Below are 22,776 nucleotides of genomic sequence, written 5' to 3'. Positions count from 1 at the left end.
TTGGACCACGTGAAGAGGTGAGAAGGTCAAGAAAATGAAAATGAACACGTTGTCCTCCTTCTCTAAAAAGTCAACAAGTAGACATGAGAGAAGCTTGCAGCGAAGGCTATAATACATGCGGAGAGGCCGCCGTCACCATCGAAGCACGTCTGAGCGGCATTTACTCGAACACTTTCCTGGCTCCACGTGAAAAGCACGCACGGGCGAACTGATGTCATTTGCTCCAACATTTTAATGACGCTAGCTTGAAGCAGTATGGATAAAACTAATTCTTATCTCACTTATTTCACGAAAATATTTTTACACGTTTCATTGGTCAAGAAAAGCACCTATCCGAGTCTGGAATACATCACAGAATTAAACCTAAGTTTTGACTAATCAAATCCCACGAAAAGTTTGCATTGACTTGCTCAACAGGAAATTTAGTTATATCGAAGTCGCTGCCTCGAGTCAAGAACACGGCAAGAATAGCAGGTAGTTAAAGATGGACATGACTTGTCATCCTCTTGAGGAACAGATAGCAAATTGGGAATTTTCTTGATCAGGGATTGGATAAAAAGTTTTATGTCCCACTGCATATTTTGGCAGGACAAAGCAAAAGAGCTTATTTTCTAGTAAATTAGTCTTTCCATGATCACAAGCTCATATCCTGATGCACGAACCCTACAGAAAAGATAGTTCGCAGGTACGTCTGCAAAGTGTAGAACCAGTAATTAACCAGCAGAAGAGCAGCTGTTAAACTTTGTGGGTGTAACTCCCTACTAGTAAGGCTGCACGGGTGCTCTGAACTTGGCTCCTGCATAGACTGCTGCAGCACCGAGCTCCTCCTCGATCCTCAGTAACTGTATTCACCACATGAAATCGACATTTATCTGACTATGAAACGTAACCAGAAAGCAACAAGAAGAATAAAACAAATTTTCCACATCATAATGAAACTAATTGTAGCATCCATCGAGGCATCAATCACCAGGGATGGTAATGCCCAAACACAAGCTACTAAGGGGTGTCAAGTGATGAAGGAATTGATTATCTCATACTCCGCATCGAGAAATTTTTGTTTCAACTGGGGTTATAGCTTACTTGGTTATACTTGGCAAGACGTTCAGAACGGCATGGAGCTCCAGTTTTGATCTGACCCTGTGTATGCATCATGATGTTTCAAACATCAGAGACATTCCCAATTGCAGGTGAATGAATTTTCAGACTTACAGCATAAGGAAATCATAAGATACATAAAGGTTAGAAGTAGCATACCGTCGCCAAACCAACTGAGAGGTCAGCAATGAAAGTATCTTCTGTCTCACCACTAAAACAAGAGAAGAGACAAGTTAACATCACCAACCTGTGTTAATTATAACTTAGGCTTGAGCTAAAGGCATACCTGCGGTGGCTGGCCATCACTCCCCAGCCAGCATGTTTCGACATCTTAACCGCTTCAATGCTCTCGGTAACAGAACCTATTTGATTTACCTAAACAACCACAGTAACATAATGTTCCACAAGATTAGAAGAGAGATCCAGACACTTAATCTTACATGCCCCAAAGAAAAGTAGGCATATAAATCATCGATATGAAGAAAAAGTAAGATAAAAACCTAGATACTATTTTCAAGTTAAAATGTGCAAAGAAAACAATGTAGGATAGACTAAACATTTTGGTATGGATTCAAGCTTAGCACTATACCTATGAATTCTACGCATAATTTCAATTGTACCTCACATCATTTCTCTCTATTATCAGATAAAATGTGGATAATTTCAACTATATTTTCTTACTGTTCTTCCCATTAACTATGAATTTTTTTCCTAACAATAGGTATACATTTTTGTTAGGAAAAAAATTCATGTAGGAAAGATAAGAAACAAAATATTTTTATTCATGAACAACTAGATATCATATTGATAGAAGATAAGATGAGATAAAATCGTTTAAGATTATATGACCATGTGGGGAGCTCAGAATGTGATAGTCAAAAGATGTGAGATGATTAATGTTAGTAGTACGATGAGAGATAAAAGAAGACTTAAAAAGACTTTAATAAAAATTATAAATAAATATTTAAGTTCTCTAAACTTAATTAAACATATGATTTTTTACGTATCTCAATGGCAACAAAAGATTCATGTGGCCAACCCCAAATAATGAGGACATACACTTTTCTATCTCCATATCATCAGATCCTTTGTTATTCTGATTGCAGGTTCTTAGTGGCTAATCCAACTGACATATCTGATCAGATACAACCTCTGTGTTCATTGAACTTGATTCTTCTCTTGTCTACAAGCCCACCACATAATCAACCCCCACTATGTTCATATAACTTGAATATTTACTCATCTACGAGCACATTACATAATGAATCCTCCATCTGAAAAAGGAACAAGAATAAATTAAATCATTTTAACAAATACCTTTAAAAGGAGTGCATTGCATGCCTTCTCCTTTATTGCCTTGGCAACACGCTGCAGAAGTGAACAAAATAATCCAGACCTTAAAAGGAGAATTCCTAAGAGAATCCAATTAATTTCAGCTTTTCATAATAAAACTTACTGTTGGATTAGTGACAAGAAGATCATCTCCAACAATTTGCACCTGTTCTCCAATCTCTTCTGTGAGCTTTGCATAGTGGATCCAATCATCCTGATCAAATGGGTCTTCAATTGATACAATGGGGTACTCACTGACAAACGACTTGTAGACATTTTTCAGACTGTCTCCAGATATTTTTTGAGAACCATCATTGTTCTGCAATAACAGATACTTGCATGTCAGTGGATTTGATGTTAAGAAAACTATATAAAATAATAAAGCAGGAACACATTCCCTACATTTGTCAATTTTTATAAACTCACCTCCTCCTTGAAATTGAGATCATAAGTTTTATCCTTTTCGCTATAGAATTCTGAAGCAGCAACATCCATGCCAATTACAACCTGCAAAAACAACCAAGCACAATCAAAAGTTGGAATTTTACGACTGTGAACTCATATAAGGAAAATCATATACAACTATAAATAAATACACATATTAAAAGCATACTTTGCCAGTATACCCAGCTTTAGCTATAGCTGTCTTCAAAAGTTCAAGGCCTTCCTTGTTCTCCTGCAATTAGAAAATTATATATATATATGGGAATTTATCATATTTCCACTAGCAATAACATTTTTAATGTTTAAAAGCAAACGACACATGATTTGACAAGGAAATTCAAGTTTGATTAAAAGTGGGTATGCTGCAAGGGGCTTCCATATGTAAGCCTAGACATGACACAATGTTACAAGGGCTTCCTATCTAATAAGCCAGAACAACTCCAGAGTTAGGATGAAAGATAATGGAAGAAGTTTCTGAAAAGCCTAAAATGATAAAATCTAACTCTTCTGAGAATGGATTTTATTAGCTAAGCCTAAATTTACCAGGAAAACATTAACAGCTATCTATTAAATGTAACCCTGATTTAAAACCACTAGACAACCAGAGAATAGAACAGGTTGAACACCAAAAGCAAATTTATTGGTAGAACAGATCCAAAGCAGCATTCCACCTAGGATCCCAAATATACTCTGGTACTAATTGATGTGATCTCACTAGAAGCAATGACAGCAATATAGTTTGACGTCTGATCCAAACTCTTATCATCAGATTTCCTCTACTGGTCTAACGAGAATATAGTACACTAATATTATTATTAAAGGAAAAAACATAATAAACTCAAGGGGACTACTTCTATCTAGACTCTACTCTAATTGAATGAATTAGCTCACATATTGAAGTTAATAAAGAGTGAGTGAAATTTTATGGTGAAATTGCACAGATAGTCTCTTAAGAATCAACATGCACAACAGACCTGGATGTTGGGAGCAAAACCGCCTTCATCTCCAACATTAGTGGCATCTTGTCCGTACTTCTTCTTAATGACAGCCTGAGAACAAGAGGATAGAGTGTCAAATGAGGTTCTTAGAGAAAAGAGTTAGAAGGTAGGAAAATAGTCTAAAATTGACCTTCAAATTGTGATAAACTTCCACACCCATCTTCATGGCTTCCTTGAAAGAGGCAGCCCCCACCGGAAGAATCATGAATTCCTATCATAACAAGTCAACATAAGCATATAACTACATGCTCGACAACAGCTGTACAGATAGCTGGTAGGATGACAACCTGCATAGCCAGCTTATTTCCTGCATGTGATCCTCCGTTTATAACATTGAATGCAGGCACCGGCAAAACTAGGTTCTTGTTTCCAGCAAGATTTGCAATATGCTGTATTTTGGGGGAAAAAAGATTACATATTGACAATAAAAAGTCTCACCAATTACTCACACTCTCACACAGCATAATCACTTCACTAACCTGATAGAGAGGAATCTTCTTCACACTTGCACCAGCTTTGCATACAGCAAGTGATACTGCTAAAATAGCATTGGCACCAAGCTGACACAACAACATCCAATGAAAATGGCGAATCAGGATAAATCCAAAATAATCAAAGCATGTACGAAATGGTGACTAAATAGGAGCATTGTACCTTCTGTTTGCACCAACCCCATTCGTTTTGTGTGCCATCAAGCTGCTGGACCATGAAATTATCTATTTGTGCTTGCTCAGTAGGGTCCTGCAAAGATATACAAAAGCACATTGATTAGACTACATTGTGCATTTTAATATCACAACTAAAAATAATTCAAATTAAGTGAACAGAACTTAGAGCCATTTGCATACCTTCCCAATCAGTGCTGGAGCAATTATAGCGTTCACATTCTCAACAGCCTGAACCAAAATGAGTCAAAGTTTTACCATAACTGTACTACAATAACAACATACCTAAAAGTCATAAAACTAGTAACATAGAAGTCTCATAGAGAACAAGTAATAAGCCACTAAGTTTGGAAATTGAACTAATATGTGACGTTTAACAGAAAAATAATTTCAATTTTATTTTATAGACAAGGAGTTGAACATTATTTTCCACAAAAGAATGACAAGTATGATATGTTACTTTGAATATATTGTAAGCTTGGGACATATGTAAACTGAAGAGGACAAATATCATAATTGTCAGATACAGAATCAGTTCCTCCCAAAAAATAGGAAAGCTAGAATTATTACATTATATAATAAACAGAAACATACTATCTTTAGGTACCAGATAAAAAATTATAAAAATAGTTTGAATGCTGCTAGAGCATGCAGACACCAGAAAACATCAACGAATAGAAGTTTAGATAACGTTAAGATAACTTCATAATCTTTGGGGTTACTACTTTTGAGATAATTTTTTCAAACAAAAACAAAAACACAGAAAAATAATTTAGGTAAGTGGTGAATCTATTTTATCTAACAGGAGTCTACTAAAAGTTCAACACAACACTGATTATTTGAAAAGTCAAAGTCATTTGAAGAGGACAGAGAACACTCTTCGATTTGCAGCAACAAGTGAAATCACAAAAAGAAAAAGTTTGTATGACCTGTGGTTGACGTGTGCCCAAGTTTCTTTTAAAACATCAAGATACGAAACCATACCACTTCACACAACTAGCGGTGGATCATAGGGCCAACAGCTTACGATCAATGGAAATTCACCATACATCATATACAGTCCATGCAACATGTCGAACAGAACATTTTAGGAGAAAATTCAGAACAAACCTTCAGAACACCCTTTCCAAGATAATCTGATCCTCCATCTCTCAACTCCAGTGCTTCATATACACCTGAAATAGCAAAAGTTTCTGATTAGCATCTTCATGTGTAAAACAAGTAGAAAAAAATAATTAAACTATGAGACCCAAAATTCAGCATTCATGACCAGAATAACCAATATGCCAAACCTTTGGATACGTGATGCAGCAGCGAACAACAACAACAAGATAATATTTCGACCATTTCCAGCCAGCAGTGGTTACATAATGATTATAATTTTTTTTACCACTTGAGATATGCACTACAAACCACCTTAAGCAAGCAGTAGCCAAACAGGGTACCGTTTCTTTCCTTCTTGAGAATCGAAGCCCTTTCACGGTTAATCTTTCTCATAATATTCAACATAATATTCACAAGATGGCATTTTATTTGTAGAAGCAGAAGTAACAAACGAGTTATGCAGTTGGACTAGTTACCTGTGGATGCACCACTGGGGACAGCAGCTCTGGCGAAGGTACCGTCGTCACAACGAAGATCCACCTGAAACAAACACCACAAACAATTTCTGTTTCTAAAGAGAGAAGAAGATCGAAAATGGCCTTTTCCTGCATAAAAGACTCAGTACGACAAATATACATCAGATCCGACCCAGAAAGAGAACAATCTTGAGGCATCACCGGCGATCTAAAAACCCTAAACCCTGAGAGAAATCGAAGCAAGTAGGACCCGGATCTGACCTCAACGGTGGGGTTTCCGCGACTGTCGAAGATCTGGCGGGCCTTGACGCTCGTGATCGTCACCATTTTTAGCTCTTATCTGACTCTGTCAGATTGGAAGAAGGAAATGGAATTTCTTTGCGGCTGCCCCTCACGCTCTCGGAGGCTTATAAAGACGGAGCGGAAGTAACGAGAAGCCCGTGTGAGGGTAGGAAGATACCGATGGCTTCGAACTAATATTACCCGTTGGATTTGGGTTTGTGGGTAGCGATCCGTGGATTTGACCGCATTCTAAGATAGATATTTACATGTCATTCCATGCGATTTAGTAAAACATTCTTTTATTTATTTTATAATAAAATATTTTCCAACTAAGTAACGATCATATTTAAAATTAATCTTATAATTATAATAAAATTAATATAAGATATATAGTAATATTTGATATCATTCAAAATAGTAAATTATTGATAAATAAAATATATCAAAATTTTAATTTTTAGAATGTGTCATCTTATTAAAATCGTAAGATCCTAAAATCTAATTTCATATATTGTTATTTTTTAATAATAATAATATTTTTCGATAATATAATTTATAGTATGTGTTGTAGTCTTCATATTATATCCGGGGAGTTGGTACGACTCTGGTCCCTTCCCGATTGCATGAGGGCGCCCATGTGGAGTATTCGAGGGGTTGATGATAAGGAGGTGGGACTCAGAATTCTCATACGATGGTGCTTTCTTATGGAGTAAGGGTCAATGTTGAAGGGGATGCTTGATTAGATTTATTTGAAGCTTAAGTTAGTTTCAAAAAAATTGAGGGTGTTTTATGGGTGTTCGACATTCATTGAATTTGATAGCGCACAAATACATGTAACCTTATACAAGGTCTGATCCCCTTGGCAATGGCTTAAGAGTTGATATTTATACCTATTCCAGATGATCAACTATACACGGTTCGTTAATATCCATTGACGTCACAGACGATCTACCGGTATGCTTCGCACGACGCGAGTAGGTTTGGACAGTTTTACATAACGTTGTCTTGTACGCCCCCAAGCGGTGTGGGATATGACCGCTCCGACTTGTACCACTTAAGTACACCTCGTTTGCTTCGAGGTGACACATCGCGTTGAAGTATTATGCATGGTTTGAGTCATCACGTCAACCCGAGGTGTTTGTCCGTTGTTACCAAGTCTAAGGTGTCAAAATATCTCTTATATATATATATATATATGCCCTTTTAAGGGTTGGTTTGTTTGAAGTAATTGCTCATATGGACTCACTAATGAATGCTTATTAAGTAAGATTCCTAATGGTAAGTATGATTACTGATTAAGTTGAAATTAGATGTTCATAGATGTCTCCTCTCCTCCTCTCTTAATCCACCCCGCCTTCTTTGAGCTCTTGTTAACACAAATGGAAAAGACTCAGCAACATATGTTTGTGCTCCAAAGTATCACACTCTCTCCGTGGTGAGGGTGAAAGCTAATCCTTAGGAATGGCTGCATCCTCCACGCTTTGGTTTGACTTCAGCGGCCAGTTCACGTGGCGATGGCAGTCTTTAACTGCATATAGTGATGGCAGTCTCTTTCCCATTTCTCTTCCTGGCGAGAGCAACATGTAGCAGAGCAGATCCCACAGTAGTAGTATTTGATGTGCCCACCACGTCCTCCGTTTGCTCCTGCAACAGTTGCAGACACAAGTTCCTTCTAGCTCATGGCGTTCTCTATTTCCCATGTCTCTTCAAGGAGAATTTGTAGTGTTCATTGGTGATCGAGCAAGGAGATCATCAAGTTCAATCACTGTGTTAATGTCAAGCTCGTATCAAGGAGACAGCAACATATCATTCAGAGCCAAAGGAACGGTCCCTTTTTTGACAGGGGAAAAGAGGAGATGCTGTTTCGCTGCAAAGCTTAAACAACTCAGAAATCCACATGACTATTACGATCAACGCAATAGTTATTTGCAGCAGTTACCCGACCACCAACTCTTCCATGTGTTAAAGCATGGGTGGGGCAGCGGCATGAGCAGCTTTGCAGTGGAACGGAGAGGCTCATCCTTTGTGCCACCCACATGGCCGTGCGAAAAGGAGGAGAGAAGAAGTCCATATATGATAAAGCAAAGGCTTTGTCAACTAGCGTCTCTCTGACACAATTGATGCCGGATTCTTCATGTTCGTCGCTCTCAAGTCTCTCCTCTGCTCATCGTCCAAAGTTTTATGTAGTTTATGGTCTTCTTCATCGTCCTCCAATGGCCTTAGGACAAAACAACAGCTCACAAATCCCACTCCCTCCACTTTAATTGGTTCCCATCTCTCTGTCTCTCTGTCTCTCTCTCTTTGATGTGAACCCATGACTCACGTCCTCCCTACTCTTCTTCACACACCGGGCGCGCAGAGATGGGCGTGAGATGAGACGGGTATAATGTGAGCTCTGCAATTGCTGCAAGTACTACTACCACTCCCCGCAGCCGCGCGCAAGACACAACAATGACATTTGATATTTGGCCTCTGCTCGCTGCCGTCGCGTGGCTCGTCGTCCCGTCCTCCGCCACCTCTGCCTCTCTCGTTGGCGTGAACTACGGGCGAGTGGGCGACAACCTCCCCCCGCCCGAAGCCGTGCCCCGCCTCCTCGCCTCCATAGGCGTCGGCCGCGCACGCATATACGACGCTGATCCGGGAGTCCTCCACGCCTTTGCCAACACTGGGGTTGAGCTCGTCATCGGCCTCCCCGACAGCTGCCTGGCCACGATGGCCGCGGACCCAGCCGAGGCCCTCGCCTGGGCCCGCGCCAACGTCCAGGCGTACCTCCCTGCCACCAAGATCGTCGCCGTCACCGTCGGCAACGAGGTGCTCACCAATGCCAACGACACCGGCTTCGCCCTCGCCCGCTGCCTCGTCCCCGCCATGGAGGCCCTCCACTCCGCGTTCGCCTCCCTCGGCCTCGACCGTGACGTTGCCGTCACCACTGCCCACTCCCTGTCCGTCCTCGCCACGCCTTCCTACCCGCCATCCGCTGCCGTGTTCCGCCGCGAACTCCTCCCCTACGTCTGCCCCCTCATCGCCTTCCACGCCGGCACCCGCTCCCCCTTCTTCGTCAACGCCTACCCCTACTTCGCTTATACGCAGGAGAGCTCGGGAGTGGCGCTCGAGTTCGCCCTCCTCGACCCCGACGCCACCGGCTTCACCGACCCTGGATCTGGCCTCTGCTACACCAACCTGCTCCACTCCCAAGTCGACGCCGTCTACCACGCGATCCTGGCGGCCGGTGGCGAAGCCGGGAAGCTGGTCGAGGTGCGAGTGTCGGAGACAGGGTGGCCGTCGGCCGGCGACCCGGACGAGCGTGGAGCCATGCCGGAGAACGCCGCCAGATACAACGGGAACCTGATGCAGCTGGTGGCAGAGCAGAAGGGGACGCCGCTGGTGCCCGGGACGCCGCTCCGGGCATACGTCTTCGCGCTGTTCAACGAGAACCAGAAGCCAGGGCCGACATCGGAGAGGAACTACGGGCTCTTCAAGCCCGACGGCACGCCCGTCTACCATCTCGACATCACGGTGCCGCCGGAGAACGCCACCGCCGCAGGCGGAGGCGGTGATGGTGGGATCTCGACGCCGGAGCCAGACGGCGAGTCCTCCTCCGGCTACTTCAGCATCTCCTCCGCAGCAGTAAGTTTCCCATCCGGCACGTCCTCACACCTGTATTCCAAACAATCTCATAACTTGTTTTGCGATTGCAGCAGGAGCGGCGGCGATCGCAGCGGCCATGGAAGACGGAGGCGGTGGTCGTAGCTCAACTTGCGTTGGCTTCCATTTGGTGGCACTGACAGCTGACACATAAAGAAGCTCAGTTTCCATTTGTGACATCTTTTATTGTCGTCGTTTAGGACCATTAAATGATCATTTCAATGGTACGAGGGCGAGCCAAAACTAAGGAGAAATGTGTCGGAAAGCTGTGGAAGTAATCTATCTTCAAATTCTTGATGAGCAGTTCTCTATTTTGACTGAGACGAGACAAGCGGAAAACAATGTCCCCGAAGAAACATCAGCTACAGAAGAAAGACCACATTGACGTGCAAATTGCTATGAAATCATAAGCTCGTCTTGGCGTTCGTTGTTAACTATGCAGAAGATTCCTAAGGGAAATTTTGCATGCACCATTTAGTTTTTTGACGCTTCAATACCATGGGATCTCGATCGATTAGATGAGCCCATTCACTCCTGTTCCTCGGACGATCATGGACAGCATGTAAATGATTAGGATAAGCATACTGTTCTCCACTGGTTTTTCGTAGATTGTGCCAATGAGTGCAATAAATGTCCACTGAGGTGATTTGCAGTAGTGCAATACTGGGCGAACAGCATTGCAGAGCTCTTCGTATGTTATGTCCTTATGTTTACTGTCGATCCGATCCATCAATCCTGCAGATGACAGATGTTGCAGATGGCTGCATAATCATAGAGGCGAAAACCTTTGACTGGTTGATGGCAGATTGATGAAGACGACTTAGTGAAGTTTATAAAGAGGTGATAACCCCTAATTTAAATTCAAATCATTAGCGTCATCTTCCGAACCATTCAAATCATCTCCCGACGGTCAAAACTCACGAGCAGTGCCAGTGGAGAGAGTCTCCTACCGCTCTGCCATTTAGACGCCCAACCCAAATAAATAACTGCGTCTCTCACGCAACCCCACCCACCCATACCCTTCTTTACCATCCCATAACGACTCCAAAGCCTCTCTCTCACATGTTTCTCGTGGGCCCCATGTTCTATTTTTCTCGAAATTATATATATATACACTAAGAGAGTAAAATGACTTTTTTTGTATTGGGAAGTAAAGATATAAAGCGTTTTTTAGTTGGAAGAATATTATTACAAATGGGGTTATAGTAAGCAATTATTCTTAGTCCGATCGATGTACCTTCGGACACGCTGCGGATCCGACATCCTACGGCCGGTGGAAGACAGACAAGATCACGGTAGCCGAGCGGAGGAATCGTGGCCGTCCGATGAACCTTCTCAGGAAACACTGTGGATTCAATTAACGGAATCGAAAGTTTGAACGGAGATACCCGTTGGGGCCACGAGAGCCGCCCACACGAGATCCTACGGTCAGCATTCGCTAGCCGTTGGCTTCAAACGGGAGGATGCTACCCACCCTTTCTTCGTGTACCAAAAAAACTCTTCCTTTTTTTCCCTTTCTTTTTGAATTTTTCTTTACCTTCCTCTTTCTCTCTCCCAAATCCCGAAGAGAGGAGAGAGGGAGAGCGTTAAATTCCCGTCGATTTCCTCAGTCGATGGGGTTAAGGTGGTAGCTCGATTCCTTCCCTCACCTTCCGATCGGGATTCCGGGATCTCGGGGGGCGGTGGAGTCCGGTTCTGCTCGATCGGGCGAGGCGACGAGGAGGTAGGTGTCTCTGCAGGTCTCGTTCGGTTCGTTGGTTCTCGGCGTTCTGATCGGACCTTTGCAGTGAGATAATGATTTGATGCGTCGATTCATAAATCTTCGAACTTTCGTTGACTTTCTTCGTTTGAAGGTGAGGGGAAATGGATAGAATCGGCGAGAACGACTGTGGCGTGACGAAACCTGAAGGTCTCCGAGGTTTGGATCTTTTGTTTCAAGAATTCTGTGTTAGAATTTATAATCCCAGCTGAAGAGCACCAAATTAATTCTCTCTTTTGTCATCGATGCAGTGACGGGCAATCGAAGAGCGTTGAGAGACATAAAGAACTTGGTGGGAGCGCCGTTGCACCCCTGTGCGGTCACTAAGAGAGCATCGACGGAGTAATGCCTGGAAACCTAACCCTGTCTTTGGTTGCTTGTTCCTTCTGCTCGATCTAATTTCTTTTCGTTGATTTGGTTTTCCTCATAAGTAGCAAGAGCAATTTAGGTCATAAGAACCCAACATTTGTTCCCCGACGGCCAAGAACGAGGTGAGCGTCAACAAAGCTTCTTTTCTTTTAGCTTGGAGTTCCTTACCGACTTCTAACTGGTCGAAGGATCGGGTTTCTTTAGGAAATTTGCAGCTACATTGGCAAACAAATCACAAGCCGATGGACATCATGAACACATTGGGAATGAGAGGAAGCATGACCCACAAATACCATCTTTGCTGAGTTCGAGTTCTTTAGATACTTGTACTGCAACAGATACTAATGAGCACGGATTAAGTGAGGAGCTGCCAATGCCAATGGCAGAGGAGACGGAGGAAATGGTCTGCTCCCTTAATTCTCCCCGGAAGAATTTGAATTTTCTGTGATTGGTAGTTATATATTATTGATGAGTCGCTCTGGTTGCAATCTGTAGGACATCTCTGATCCAGAGGAGGTTGAAATGGAGAATCTTGCAGTGGAGATGATCCCGGATATCGACAGCTGCGATTCCAAGGATCCACTAGCAGCTGTTGATTATGTAGAAGATATATACAGCTTCTATAGACAAATTGAGGTAGGCCTTGCAGTTTCCGATGTTGCTATATCAACATCTTTAGGTTTGATTGCTTTCTACACTTTTTGATCTACACATCCATAACATGTTAGTGAAGCCAGTTTAGAGCGTAATCTTGTGCATGAGGAAGAAACTAGGCTTAGAATTGAATCAACAATGATTTAAGTGTTCATTTGATTTGTTCAGTGTGATGCAAAACATCCGAACTTCTCTTTTTCCCTCTTTAGTGCTAATCTGTTAATCTATGTTGTTCTATATTTTGGCCAAGTAGTTATAGAAAACCCATTTTTAAGTTTCACTTCATTCTACATTTCTTGTTTCGCTATGAATCCACACATTTTAACATGTTTATGAAGTTTATATGTAGCGAATTAAGTGCATAATAATTAGGTTCATGATAGCATTGGCATCAAATTACTTGTTCACTTGATCTGTTCTATGTCATGTAAACCTCTGAACTCTTCTTTTTTGCATAAGGATTAATCTTTTGGTCTACTTTGTTCTGCATTCAAACAAATCAATAGTGTTGATTGTTGACTCCAAACACAACCAACGCATGATTGCAGGTCACAAGTTGTGTCGGTCCTGATTACATGTCCAACCAGTTTGACATCAATGAGAAAATGCGTGCTATCCTCATTGACTGGTTGATTGAGGTAGGCACTAAATATGATAAAGTGACACTTGACATTTGAAACCATTGTCTTCCATTTTCCTCTTTTACAAACTTCTTGTTTTAAATCTTTCCTCCGCAGGTGCACTATAAGTTTGAATTAATGGACGAGACGCTTTTTCTGACCATAAACATTATAGATAGGTTCTTAGAACGGCAGACAGTATTAAGGAAGAAGCTTCAGCTGGTTGGAGTTACAGCAATGCTTCTCGCTTGCAAGTACGAAGAAGTCTCTGTTCCCGTTGTTGAGGATTTAATTCTAATCTCTGACAGAGCCTACACGAGGAATGAAGTTCTTGCAATGGTGATAGTCTTTGATTCTTCTGGTGATTCTGTCAAATTTCCTAACTTATCCTTGGGCCTTTGAATGATGATTCCTTGCCCTATGTTTTGCTTCTTAAGCGTAAAATTATTGTCTTTGTTTCTTAGTGGTTGCTCTATCTCAAGCTTTCTTATCTATTGGTGTGAGCAGGAAAAGTTGATCCTAAAAACCTTACAGTTCAACATGTCCGTGCCAACTCCTTATGTCTTCATGAGAAGGTTTCTCAAGGCAGCTCAATCTGATATACAGGTAAGACTGTCTTTCCCTTGATATCAAACAAGAAAAATCAATCTCTAGAAGCAAAAGTTCTGATGGAGAAATCGCTTGCCTGTGATGTGGATCAGCTAGAGCTTCTTTCTTTTTTCATCATGGAGCTTTGTCTGGTCGAGTACAAAATGCTCAAGTTCCGCCCTTCGTTGCTGGCTGCTGCTGCAATTTATACTGCACAGTGCACGCTCAAAGGGTTCAAGCATTGGAACAAAACTTGCGAACTACACACTGCCTATCCAGAGGACCGGCTTCTGTGAGTTTTACTCTACTGCTTGTCTCTTTCATTTTCTTTCAATCAAATCCTGTTATTTATGTTGATTCCATACCATCCACAGTGAGTGCTCCATGCTGATGGTGGGCTTCCACCTCAAGGCTGGAACCGGGAAGCTAACCGGGGTGCACAGGAAATACAGTACTTTCAAGTATGGATGTGCAGCAAAATCAGAACCAGCTCTCTTTTTACTGAATGCTGGTCTCTGATGCCCATGGACAAACAAGGATGGTGGTAACTTGACCCAACTGGATAAATTTCTCACTCTAACATGGCACCGGCAGATGCATGGACTTGTCAAGTGTAGCAAAGTTGTGGGATGAAGCAACAGAAGTTGCTAAGTTAGACTCAACTGTTTCTGTTGATCTGCATATATTTTATGATTCTCAATTTGAGAGTTACACCAGCTGATAACTTGTTTTAACTACTTGTCATGCTTCCAAATGTAATGTTAAATTTGCTAAATAAGTTTAGCCTTTGAATTCAAATTGGCTGGAAATTCTTTGTAAGTTGCACATCAAAACAGTTGATATAAATAAGATGGTGATGCTGAATGAGTTTGTGAGACTTGCAGTTGTAGCCTAATATAGCTTTGTTTTTGCTGATGATGTAAAGAAGAATCACCTCAATTTCATTTCCTTTTTCTACCGTGTCAATTCACGTTCGCTAAATGAACTCGATGTATCTTGATATTATCGTCGTCAATTACCAACATAATATAAAAAAAGTATGATACAATTTGATGAGATATTTTGCTCATTAATGTTTTTTTAGTACAGATTATTGACTCAAAATTTTTAAATTCAAAATGACAAAACGACGATGATAGCTACCATTATGGATGTGCCTATTTACTTGACCTTAAGCAATAATTCAAATATTTAACTCACCAAACGTCAATTTAAGACTTTACGACAAAAATAAAACTCGATGATATTATAGTTAGAATCAACAAACTTTATAGCACCTCAAAAGAAATGAAAAATGACAAAATACAGATGGAGATGCTTGCTGTTCATAAAGGTCTTGATTTCACTGAGCATTTTGAAAGAGATTGATCCTTAGTGACACTATTAATCTCATTAAAACAAAATATCTTTGGACTGTTGGATAATATTTCTAATTTTTATATTTCCATACATAGGTCATCAGTGTGTCATCCGTATAGACAAGAAAAAGACAATAATCACTAAACAACTCTTGATTGAAGCGACGTATTAGGCTAAGTTTCTGACCTGACACCTTCTGAGAATTTAGAGAACAGCAAAGAAATGGTGGACGATTCTGATAATTTTCCAGATTATGGTGTCATTGTCTTCACCCAAGTCATAAGAATGGCTCCGTTAGTCTTCCCAACCGCTCTGGTCTTCCAGCAGCGTACGCAATCGTTCGAGTAAGCAACGCTGTCAGAGGAGAAACCGATGCAGGATGCAGACGATTCGCTCTTTTGCCTTTTGTCTTCTACTACTCGGAAAGAATCGACGCCAAACACGACACTTTCGTTGGCGTCAGCGCAATTGCCTCTCACCTTGAAAGTGCGGTCGAGTTCTCTGTTTTCTACCATCTGCGCCAGCAGTTGATATTTCTGCTTCTTGATCTCTTTTCACGGCGGTTCACTTGTCGTGGTAAGAACCAGCCACATCCCCAGGCTCGTTATCTCTTGCGCTGCGTGCCACCACCAGTGGTGCCGATGGCTCTACCTTAAAGTACGCTCCTTTGACTCGTTTTGTGCAGGGGCGAAAGCATGGCAGCAGCAGTAAGGGAGCTTTTGCTTAGCTTCTCTTCTGCTGCTCTTCTTCTGCTGCTACTGTTCCTGGCGCAGCAGCCTCTCGTGTCATCTCTCAACGTCATCACCCATCTTCCGGGGTTCGAGGGGCCTCTTCCGTTCCATCTGGAAACAGGGTAAACTCTTCCTCCTCCTCTGTGTTCCTTTGTTTTCCTTCTCCTATGAATTATCCATCTATACATTAAGAAGAAGAGTAGTCTTACTAATCACCATCATAAGCTTTAGATGAATCTATATGGGTTATTATTCTGAAGATTAAACTTAGAACAGCCAGCCGTAGAGAATCTTGTCACCAAATAGTCTTATTCTAAGATTATGCTTAATTAGTAGTTTGTGCATTTCAAAGTGTTAGCTATTTTACCTTCGTCACCAACCCATTTATATATAATTATATATATATATATATATATATATATATATATAATTATCAATAATATTTTTTAATTAAAATTCAATGATATCATATTTAAATAAAATATGCAAAACAATTAAACCAGTGAGTGGGAGTTTGTTTGGAATCCAATAACTCCAATCGATAACGAGGGTAGAAGCCGTCCCCGTCCACAGGTCCATTTTTGTGGATCCTAAAGGCCTCAATCGAGCATCTTAGAACGCGATGCATGCAAAAGGTTAGGAGTTTTTGTCTGACGTATGTGCAGCGACGAGGACCCAAAGCGAATGGCGATGACGATACCACGTTTAGCGGCGATGTGCTCGTAGACAACACAGCACTGCCACTCCTTCGATCGCGGCACGGTTGGTTCCAAATCAATTCTACCTGCTTTTGATTCTGAAATTGAATTTATCAGTTTAATTTTGGTTTTGATTTTGATTTGATCTACTAATTTCAGTCGATAAAACAAAATAAAATTCTTTACTAAGATTCAAGTCAATAAACTTTAAATTTAGAATATTAATTATTATATAATGAAACATATTTATGTTTATTTTTTTTAATTTTTTATATTTAATTATTTTAAAACCGTATGATTCTAAAACAAAATCATACGACTCTGGTTCTAGTGTTTTATAGAAAACAAAAAAATTCTCATTCGTATTTTACAATATGTATAGTCTATCCTATTAAACTTAGGAGGACGACTGATCGAATCACCCTCTTGATTGTCGATAAAAGTCATTAATCTCTCTTGGGTGTTAAACCAATTGAGAGAACTTGACTCTGATACTACATGTTATGAGTACAACGACACTAAGAGAGAAGGGGATGAATTAGTATTTTCGAAATATTATGATTTAAAAATTTGTTCGATGAAAACTAATAACGAAATTGTGCTTGACTTAGAGTATGAGCAAGTGTAATAAGCAATTAAATCAGAAAGCAATAGTAACATAGAGTATAATAGAAAATACACATTGAATTTATAGTACTTCAGTCGTCATGGAATATTATTAAATATGATTTTCAGAAATCCTCTAGACCAATAAATGATGGAATGATTTAGAGAAAAAAATTATTTTCTTTAAATGTAAAAGTTATGATACTTTATTTTATGCTTTAGATAAAAATAAGTTTAATCGTATTTCGACTTATGAAACTACACATAATATATGGTCACTTCGAATCAAAGAAAACCATTCGAGCGAAAGCTCAAGTGATAATGACATAATACTTTTGATAAGAAAAATTAAAAAGTTCATGAAAAAGAACAAGACTAATTCTAAAAAATAAGAATCTAAAATTGAACTTAAAAATAATACAATCATTTGCCGTAAACGCAAGAAGACAAGGTACTTCAAAATTAAGTGTCCATAATCGAAGAATAAACTAAAGAAGAAGAAAGTATTCAAAATGAATAACCGTAACAATAGTAATAAAAAAATATCATTAGAATTAGAATTATTGGTAACAAATATTTTGATTAAAGATGTTTTATTTTTTAGTGTGTATACTATTGATCTTTGTTATGTGATAAAACTTAATTTTTATTTTTAAACGACGATATATGGTTTTGACATAAAAGATCAGGGCATGCTAATACGAAATTAATCACATAAATGGAAACTAAAAAAAAGAATATATTTTTGTTGAAAATTTCTCGATCTATAAAGATTATCGAGTTTTCAATAAGAAATTGATGAATATATATATATATATATATATATATATATATATATATATATATATATATATATATATATATATATATATATATATATATATATAATTTTATGAATCTCTTAAACCGAGAAAGTTATTTTGATGATTTGATAAATAAAATTTGAATTAGTTTTATCCAAATCATAATCTTAATGACTTGAGATTTATTATGTATAAATTTAGAATTTTTACTAGGTCTCTTTGTTTCTTTTACTAAAGAAAAGAATTATCCAAATAAATCATTGTTTTTTTATTTTTTTAGAATTATAACTTTATAATTGTTTTTTTTTGTGAATCCATCCCATTGTTGATCTGAGTCAATTCTAATTTCAAACCGGTTCGGTTTCGATTTGAGGTGAACCGAAGTCACCCCTACCACCTAATCCTTTAATTCAACATGCAAACAAGCTTGCTCCCCCTTTTGTACCTCTCCACCACCATGGGAGGTGTTCTTGCGGATGATGATGACGACGACGATGATGACGTAGTAGCAACAGCAGCGCTGGTTTATGTATATTTGTATTCTTTTAGATGAGAGCTGATGTGGTGTGCTTGCTCAGCTACGTGGACGTGGATGAAGCCAATGGCGTGCAGCTGTTCTACTACTTCATCATGTCTGAGAGGAAGCCGGCGGATGACCCTCTCATGGTGTGGATAACCGGCGGCCCTGGCTGCTCAGCTTTCTCCGGGTTAATGTTCGAGATAGGTAATGATGCCTGCACCAATCTCGTGGTCACCATGAGCCACGGCCTGATCCAGATGTCTTTCCTGTTAAACCCTATAAATGTTGAGGATGGAAACGCGAGAAAGATATTAACATGTCATGATCAAGACAGAAAGCGTTTTGACTGGCAATAAACGACAATTATGTCTATCAATTTGCAGGATTTTTATGATAAGGATTAAGAAGGAAAGAAAAAGGAACAACAAGAACAGAATCTTTGCATTCTTTTAGATGTTTATTTTGGTTTGGCAGGTCCTCTACAATTCGATGTAGCTGGGTACACCGATGGTCTTCTTCCTTCTTTGATCTACAATCCAATCTCCTGGACAAAGGTGTAGATCTCTTTTCTTCTTCTTCTTCTTCTTCTTCTTCTTCTTCTTCTGGTTTTGACATGGTTTTAGTGGACCCTCAGGTGTCAAGCATCATCTTTCTGGATTCACCAGTTGGGACTGGATTCTCCTATTCAGACACCGAACAAGGCTTACTTATCACTGATACCAAGTCTGCCATTCATGTCTACACATTTCTTAAGAAGGTGGATACTACTACTCCAATTCATGTCTCTTCTCCATTTCATCAAACCAGTGAGAGATAAAAGGGAGAATTAAGCTAACATTTGCGTGCAGTGGTATGTTGATCACCCATCATTCATCAAAAATCCTCTTTACATTGGTGGAGATTCCTATTCTGGCCTCCTTGTGCCAGTCATTGCTCAATATATTTCAGATGGTAAACCACTACACTTGTTTTGTTTGCATCCTGTTAATGCATTTATGAACTGGAACAAAAGCTCATCCATCCATGCCGCAGGAAATGAAGCTGGAGATGGGTTGCACTTCAATCTCAAGGTCTAGAGCTTCCTAGCAAAGCTTTGTCTTCTTACATGAGCATTATTCTGAGATTGATTGCTCATGGTTTCAGGGATACCTTGTTGGCAACCCTTCTACAGATGGAGAGTATGATGGGAATGCAATAATCCCTTATGTTCATGGGATGGGTCTAATTTCCGATGAGCTTTATGAGGTGATTAATTTGTCTTAATCTTCTCCATTAATCTGAAGAAAATTATGACAGATACAGAAACACTAACTAGTGATAAGTCTTACGTCATAAGATTTATGATGATTAAGTCCAGCAATCACCACAATAAGTAATCGCTATATTAATGTATCTTATGTTCTTCCAGCTTACCAACATATCACAATGTCTGACAGAGATCAATTCCTCTGAAGAACCTTTCATGTTGTATGCATTATACGTAAAGACTCATCTCTCGAACATTGATCTGGTCTGGTTTGGTTTCTCTTAGGCAACAAAGAGGAGTTGTGGAGAGCAGTATCAGAGTCCTAGAAATGCAGAGTGTGCGAGTTGCCTACAAGCTGTGAGCCAGGTGAGGATGCAGTAGGCCTTTTGATCACGCTACTCGACCAAGAACAATCTCTCATGGCGATGCAAATATGCAGGGTCTCTTTGGCATCAACAATGTCCATATCCTGGAGCCTCTGTGCTTCTTCGCGAGCCCGAAACGAAACATTCTGACTGCAGACAGAAGGAAATTGCTTGAAGAACACCTCGAGCAGCCCTTGTCAAAGTCTGACCTCCCTTTGCAGTGTAGGGTAAACCCTTTCCTCTTTCTCAAACCTAAACTACATTTCAGAAAGCTTCTCCTGGAGAAGAAGAATCCATATGTCATCATTGATGAACCTTCTTATCAGAGTTCTGGATATGTGCTCTCCTACTTCTGGGCCAACAATGACACCGTGAGAGAAGCGCTTGGCGTTCGCGAGGTATGTGTGAGATCAAGAGGAAGTTCCATAGGAACATGGCTGAATTCTAAAGGTTTTCACGCCGATGGCAAGCAGGGAACCAAGCAAATCTGGATGAGGTGCAATTACGGCATCAACTACACGAACGATGTGCCGAGTTCTCTGAAGTATCATCTCTCCCTCACCAGCAGAGGATACCGAGCTCTGGCATACAGGTGAAGCCCTTGCCGCTGTTGGCATCATGCATGGTTTATGAGAGGCATTTACTCTTCTTCTGGCACGCAGCGGCGACCATGACATGAGCGTGCCATTCGTGGGGACACAGGCGTGGATCAGATCTCTCAACTTCTCCATCGTGGACGATTGGCGATCGTGGTTTGTGGATGGCCAAGTCGCAGGGTGAGCCTCTCCAGTCACAGAAATCTTTAGCTTCAGTCGCATCATCTTGCTCACGAGGTTGCTGTCATCTCAGATTCACGAGGACTTACTCCAATAACCTCACTTTTGTGACCATCAAAGTAAGTTCGTTCCGGTGGATTTTGCTTGATCAGTATGAACTCTCTCCTTAACCTTTTCGATCTCGTTCCGTAGGGTGGTGGTCACACAGCTCCAGAGTACAAGCCAAAGGAATGCTTAGCCATGGTCGACCGGTGGTTTGCTGGTTTCCCACTCTGATATCGTCGTCACCTTCAACCTGTTTCTTGACGGCCATCACGAGTTGATACAGTGCTTGATTCCCAGCAAGAACAGAGATTGTGGCTATGACATTATGAGCTGACTTATACGTCTAAATAAGTGATTAAATAAAGAGAATATTCATGAATTATTCTTCGGTGATTAAGCATTGCCGAAACAAAAATTCTCATTGAAGGAAATATATACCATGATGTCTCAGTCACCCAACAGACTTATGAACTATTGATTTCTCTATTCCTCAATCAACTAAATATCCTTAGTATTCAAATAGAATCGATTGATTTGATTTAGGGTTAACTGATTTATAATTTTAAATTTATATTTTTTAAATGAATCCGTTCGATTGTCGAATTGGATTCGCATAGTAAGACTTATAAAACTAGGATTATGCCATATATGAAATTATAATATTGAAATTGGAACAACATAGTATCTTTGGGTTAGTTTGATTAATCGATTAATGACTTAAAAAATAAACTCGATTAAATTGATATTTTTTAATTAAAATTAATTTGATTTGATCTTAAATGATTAATCGACTCAAGAACGAGTATTCTATCTGATAGAGCATATTCTGGTATCACCCCTGCGGTAACATTCAACAGTCATGTTAAGCTTGTTCTTGCGCCGATGTGACACCTCAGACTCGGATAGAACGATTGCTTGTTCTTGCGCTATCCGAGACCATACAACTCGATGCTGCATAGCACAAAGTTGCTCCGAAAAGCTTGAAACGATATTGCGTAGCGTGGATTCGTAGAGCTCGGTTGGTGCTCGCATAGGAGGTATAAGACGGTCGCCCGAGGAGTCGGTCGCCATTAACATATCGCGTACGATCGACCCTCGTTCATAAGTATAAAAGTCAACCCCCTGATCGACGTTAGAGGACGGACTTCTACACACATTCAACTCACTTTTATTCCACTCAACTCTAACTTAGCTTTTGGAGAGGTCGAGTCAGGAAACCCCCTTCCGACCTTGACTTGTATGTAGGAGCTCAACGATGAAGAAACAAGTCACTCGCTAAGGGAGAAGGCCGTACTCGGGAAGATGAAGCTCAAACTCAACCCGACCCGACATTTGCTTCCACCATCCGAGCATCCACATAAGCAACCTTACACATTCGGGATTTAACCGAACCCTATTGACACCTAAGCCACAACGTAAAAGGTTCAGTAACACTCTCGAATAAGAATCATTTATAATTTTTAAAATTAAATTATTGATAAGCTGATTTAGGCTAAACTAGATTGATTCGTCGTACTTGACATGAATTCTTAAATAAGTAAATTATCTTTACGAGAAATAAATCGAAGATTGGGACCTCAACATAAATTAAGA

At 40.3% G+C, this 22,776-nt stretch overlaps 4 protein-coding genes across 7 annotated transcripts; 3 read left to right on the top strand and 1 right to left on the bottom strand.

The window, feature by feature from the left end:
- Positions 1–506: 506 nt before the first annotated feature.
- Positions 507–6,536, bottom strand: LOC135652904 (enolase-like). Its single transcript, XM_065174227.1, has 17 exons — positions 6,379–6,536; positions 6,118–6,181; positions 5,648–5,712; positions 4,721–4,768; positions 4,527–4,613; positions 4,352–4,432; positions 4,160–4,261; positions 4,003–4,083; positions 3,849–3,923; positions 3,044–3,106; positions 2,857–2,937; positions 2,555–2,749; positions 2,416–2,466; positions 1,385–1,473; positions 1,258–1,309; positions 1,084–1,140; positions 507–842 (listed from the first exon to the last, which is right to left on the bottom strand). The coding sequence occupies exons 1-17, from the start codon at positions 6,442–6,444 to the stop codon at positions 762–764; spliced, it is 1,338 nt and encodes a 445-aa protein (XP_065030299.1). The 5' UTR covers positions 6,445–6,536; the 3' UTR covers positions 507–761.
- A 1,833-nt stretch (positions 6,537–8,369) lies between these two features.
- LOC135652907 (glucan endo-1,3-beta-glucosidase 10-like) lies at positions 8,370–10,341 on the top strand. 2 transcript variants are annotated; one of them, XM_065174231.1, is made up of 2 exons: positions 8,370–10,026; positions 10,101–10,341. In XM_065174231.1, the coding sequence occupies exons 1-2, from the start codon at positions 8,851–8,853 to the stop codon at positions 10,182–10,184; spliced, it is 1,260 nt and encodes a 419-aa protein (XP_065030303.1). In that variant the 5' UTR covers positions 8,370–8,850; the 3' UTR covers positions 10,185–10,341. The 2 variants fall into 2 exon arrangements, with proteins under 2 accessions (XP_065030303.1, XP_065030302.1); XM_065174230.1 differs by having other exon boundaries at positions 8,375–10,026; positions 10,098–10,341.
- A 1,235-nt stretch (positions 10,342–11,576) lies between these two features.
- Positions 11,577–14,902, top strand: LOC135652906 (G2/mitotic-specific cyclin-2-like). Of its 2 annotated transcripts, none has more exons than XM_065174229.1 (11): positions 11,577–11,767; positions 11,898–11,962; positions 12,055–12,145; positions 12,238–12,294; positions 12,377–12,575; positions 12,668–12,808; positions 13,375–13,464; positions 13,564–13,785; positions 13,954–14,052; positions 14,148–14,326; positions 14,409–14,902. In XM_065174229.1, exons 2-11 carry the CDS (start codon positions 11,908–11,910, stop codon positions 14,551–14,553), a joined length of 1,278 nt encoding a protein of 425 aa, XP_065030301.1. In that variant the 5' UTR covers positions 11,577–11,767; positions 11,898–11,907; the 3' UTR covers positions 14,554–14,902. The 2 variants fall into 2 exon arrangements, with proteins under 2 accessions (XP_065030301.1, XP_065030300.1); XM_065174228.1 differs by having other exon boundaries at positions 12,235–12,294.
- A 926-nt stretch (positions 14,903–15,828) lies between these two features.
- Positions 15,829–21,565, top strand: LOC103972139 (serine carboxypeptidase-like 18). Of its 2 annotated transcripts, XM_009386354.3 has the most exons (15): positions 15,829–15,969; positions 16,079–16,246; positions 18,810–18,955; positions 19,226–19,305; positions 19,386–19,508; positions 19,600–19,702; positions 19,784–19,821; positions 19,895–19,996; positions 20,283–20,363; positions 20,437–20,589; positions 20,689–20,760; positions 20,836–20,954; positions 21,025–21,138; positions 21,212–21,257; positions 21,331–21,565. In XM_009386354.3, exons 2-15 carry the CDS (start codon positions 16,089–16,091, stop codon positions 21,412–21,414), a joined length of 1,419 nt encoding a protein of 472 aa, XP_009384629.2. In that variant the 5' UTR covers positions 15,829–15,969; positions 16,079–16,088; the 3' UTR covers positions 21,415–21,565. The 2 variants fall into 2 exon arrangements, with proteins under 2 accessions (XP_009384629.2, XP_009384628.2); XM_009386353.3 differs by having other exon boundaries at positions 15,944–16,246.
- Positions 21,566–22,776: the final 1,211 nt, after the last annotated feature.

This window comes from Musa acuminata, chromosome BXJ3-11, assembly GCF_036884655.1.
Source record: "Musa acuminata AAA Group cultivar baxijiao chromosome BXJ3-11, Cavendish_Baxijiao_AAA, whole genome shotgun sequence".
Classification (NCBI taxonomy): Eukaryota; Viridiplantae; Streptophyta; class Magnoliopsida; order Zingiberales; family Musaceae; genus Musa; species Musa acuminata.
This window is presented reverse-complemented; position numbering and strand designations above follow the sequence as displayed.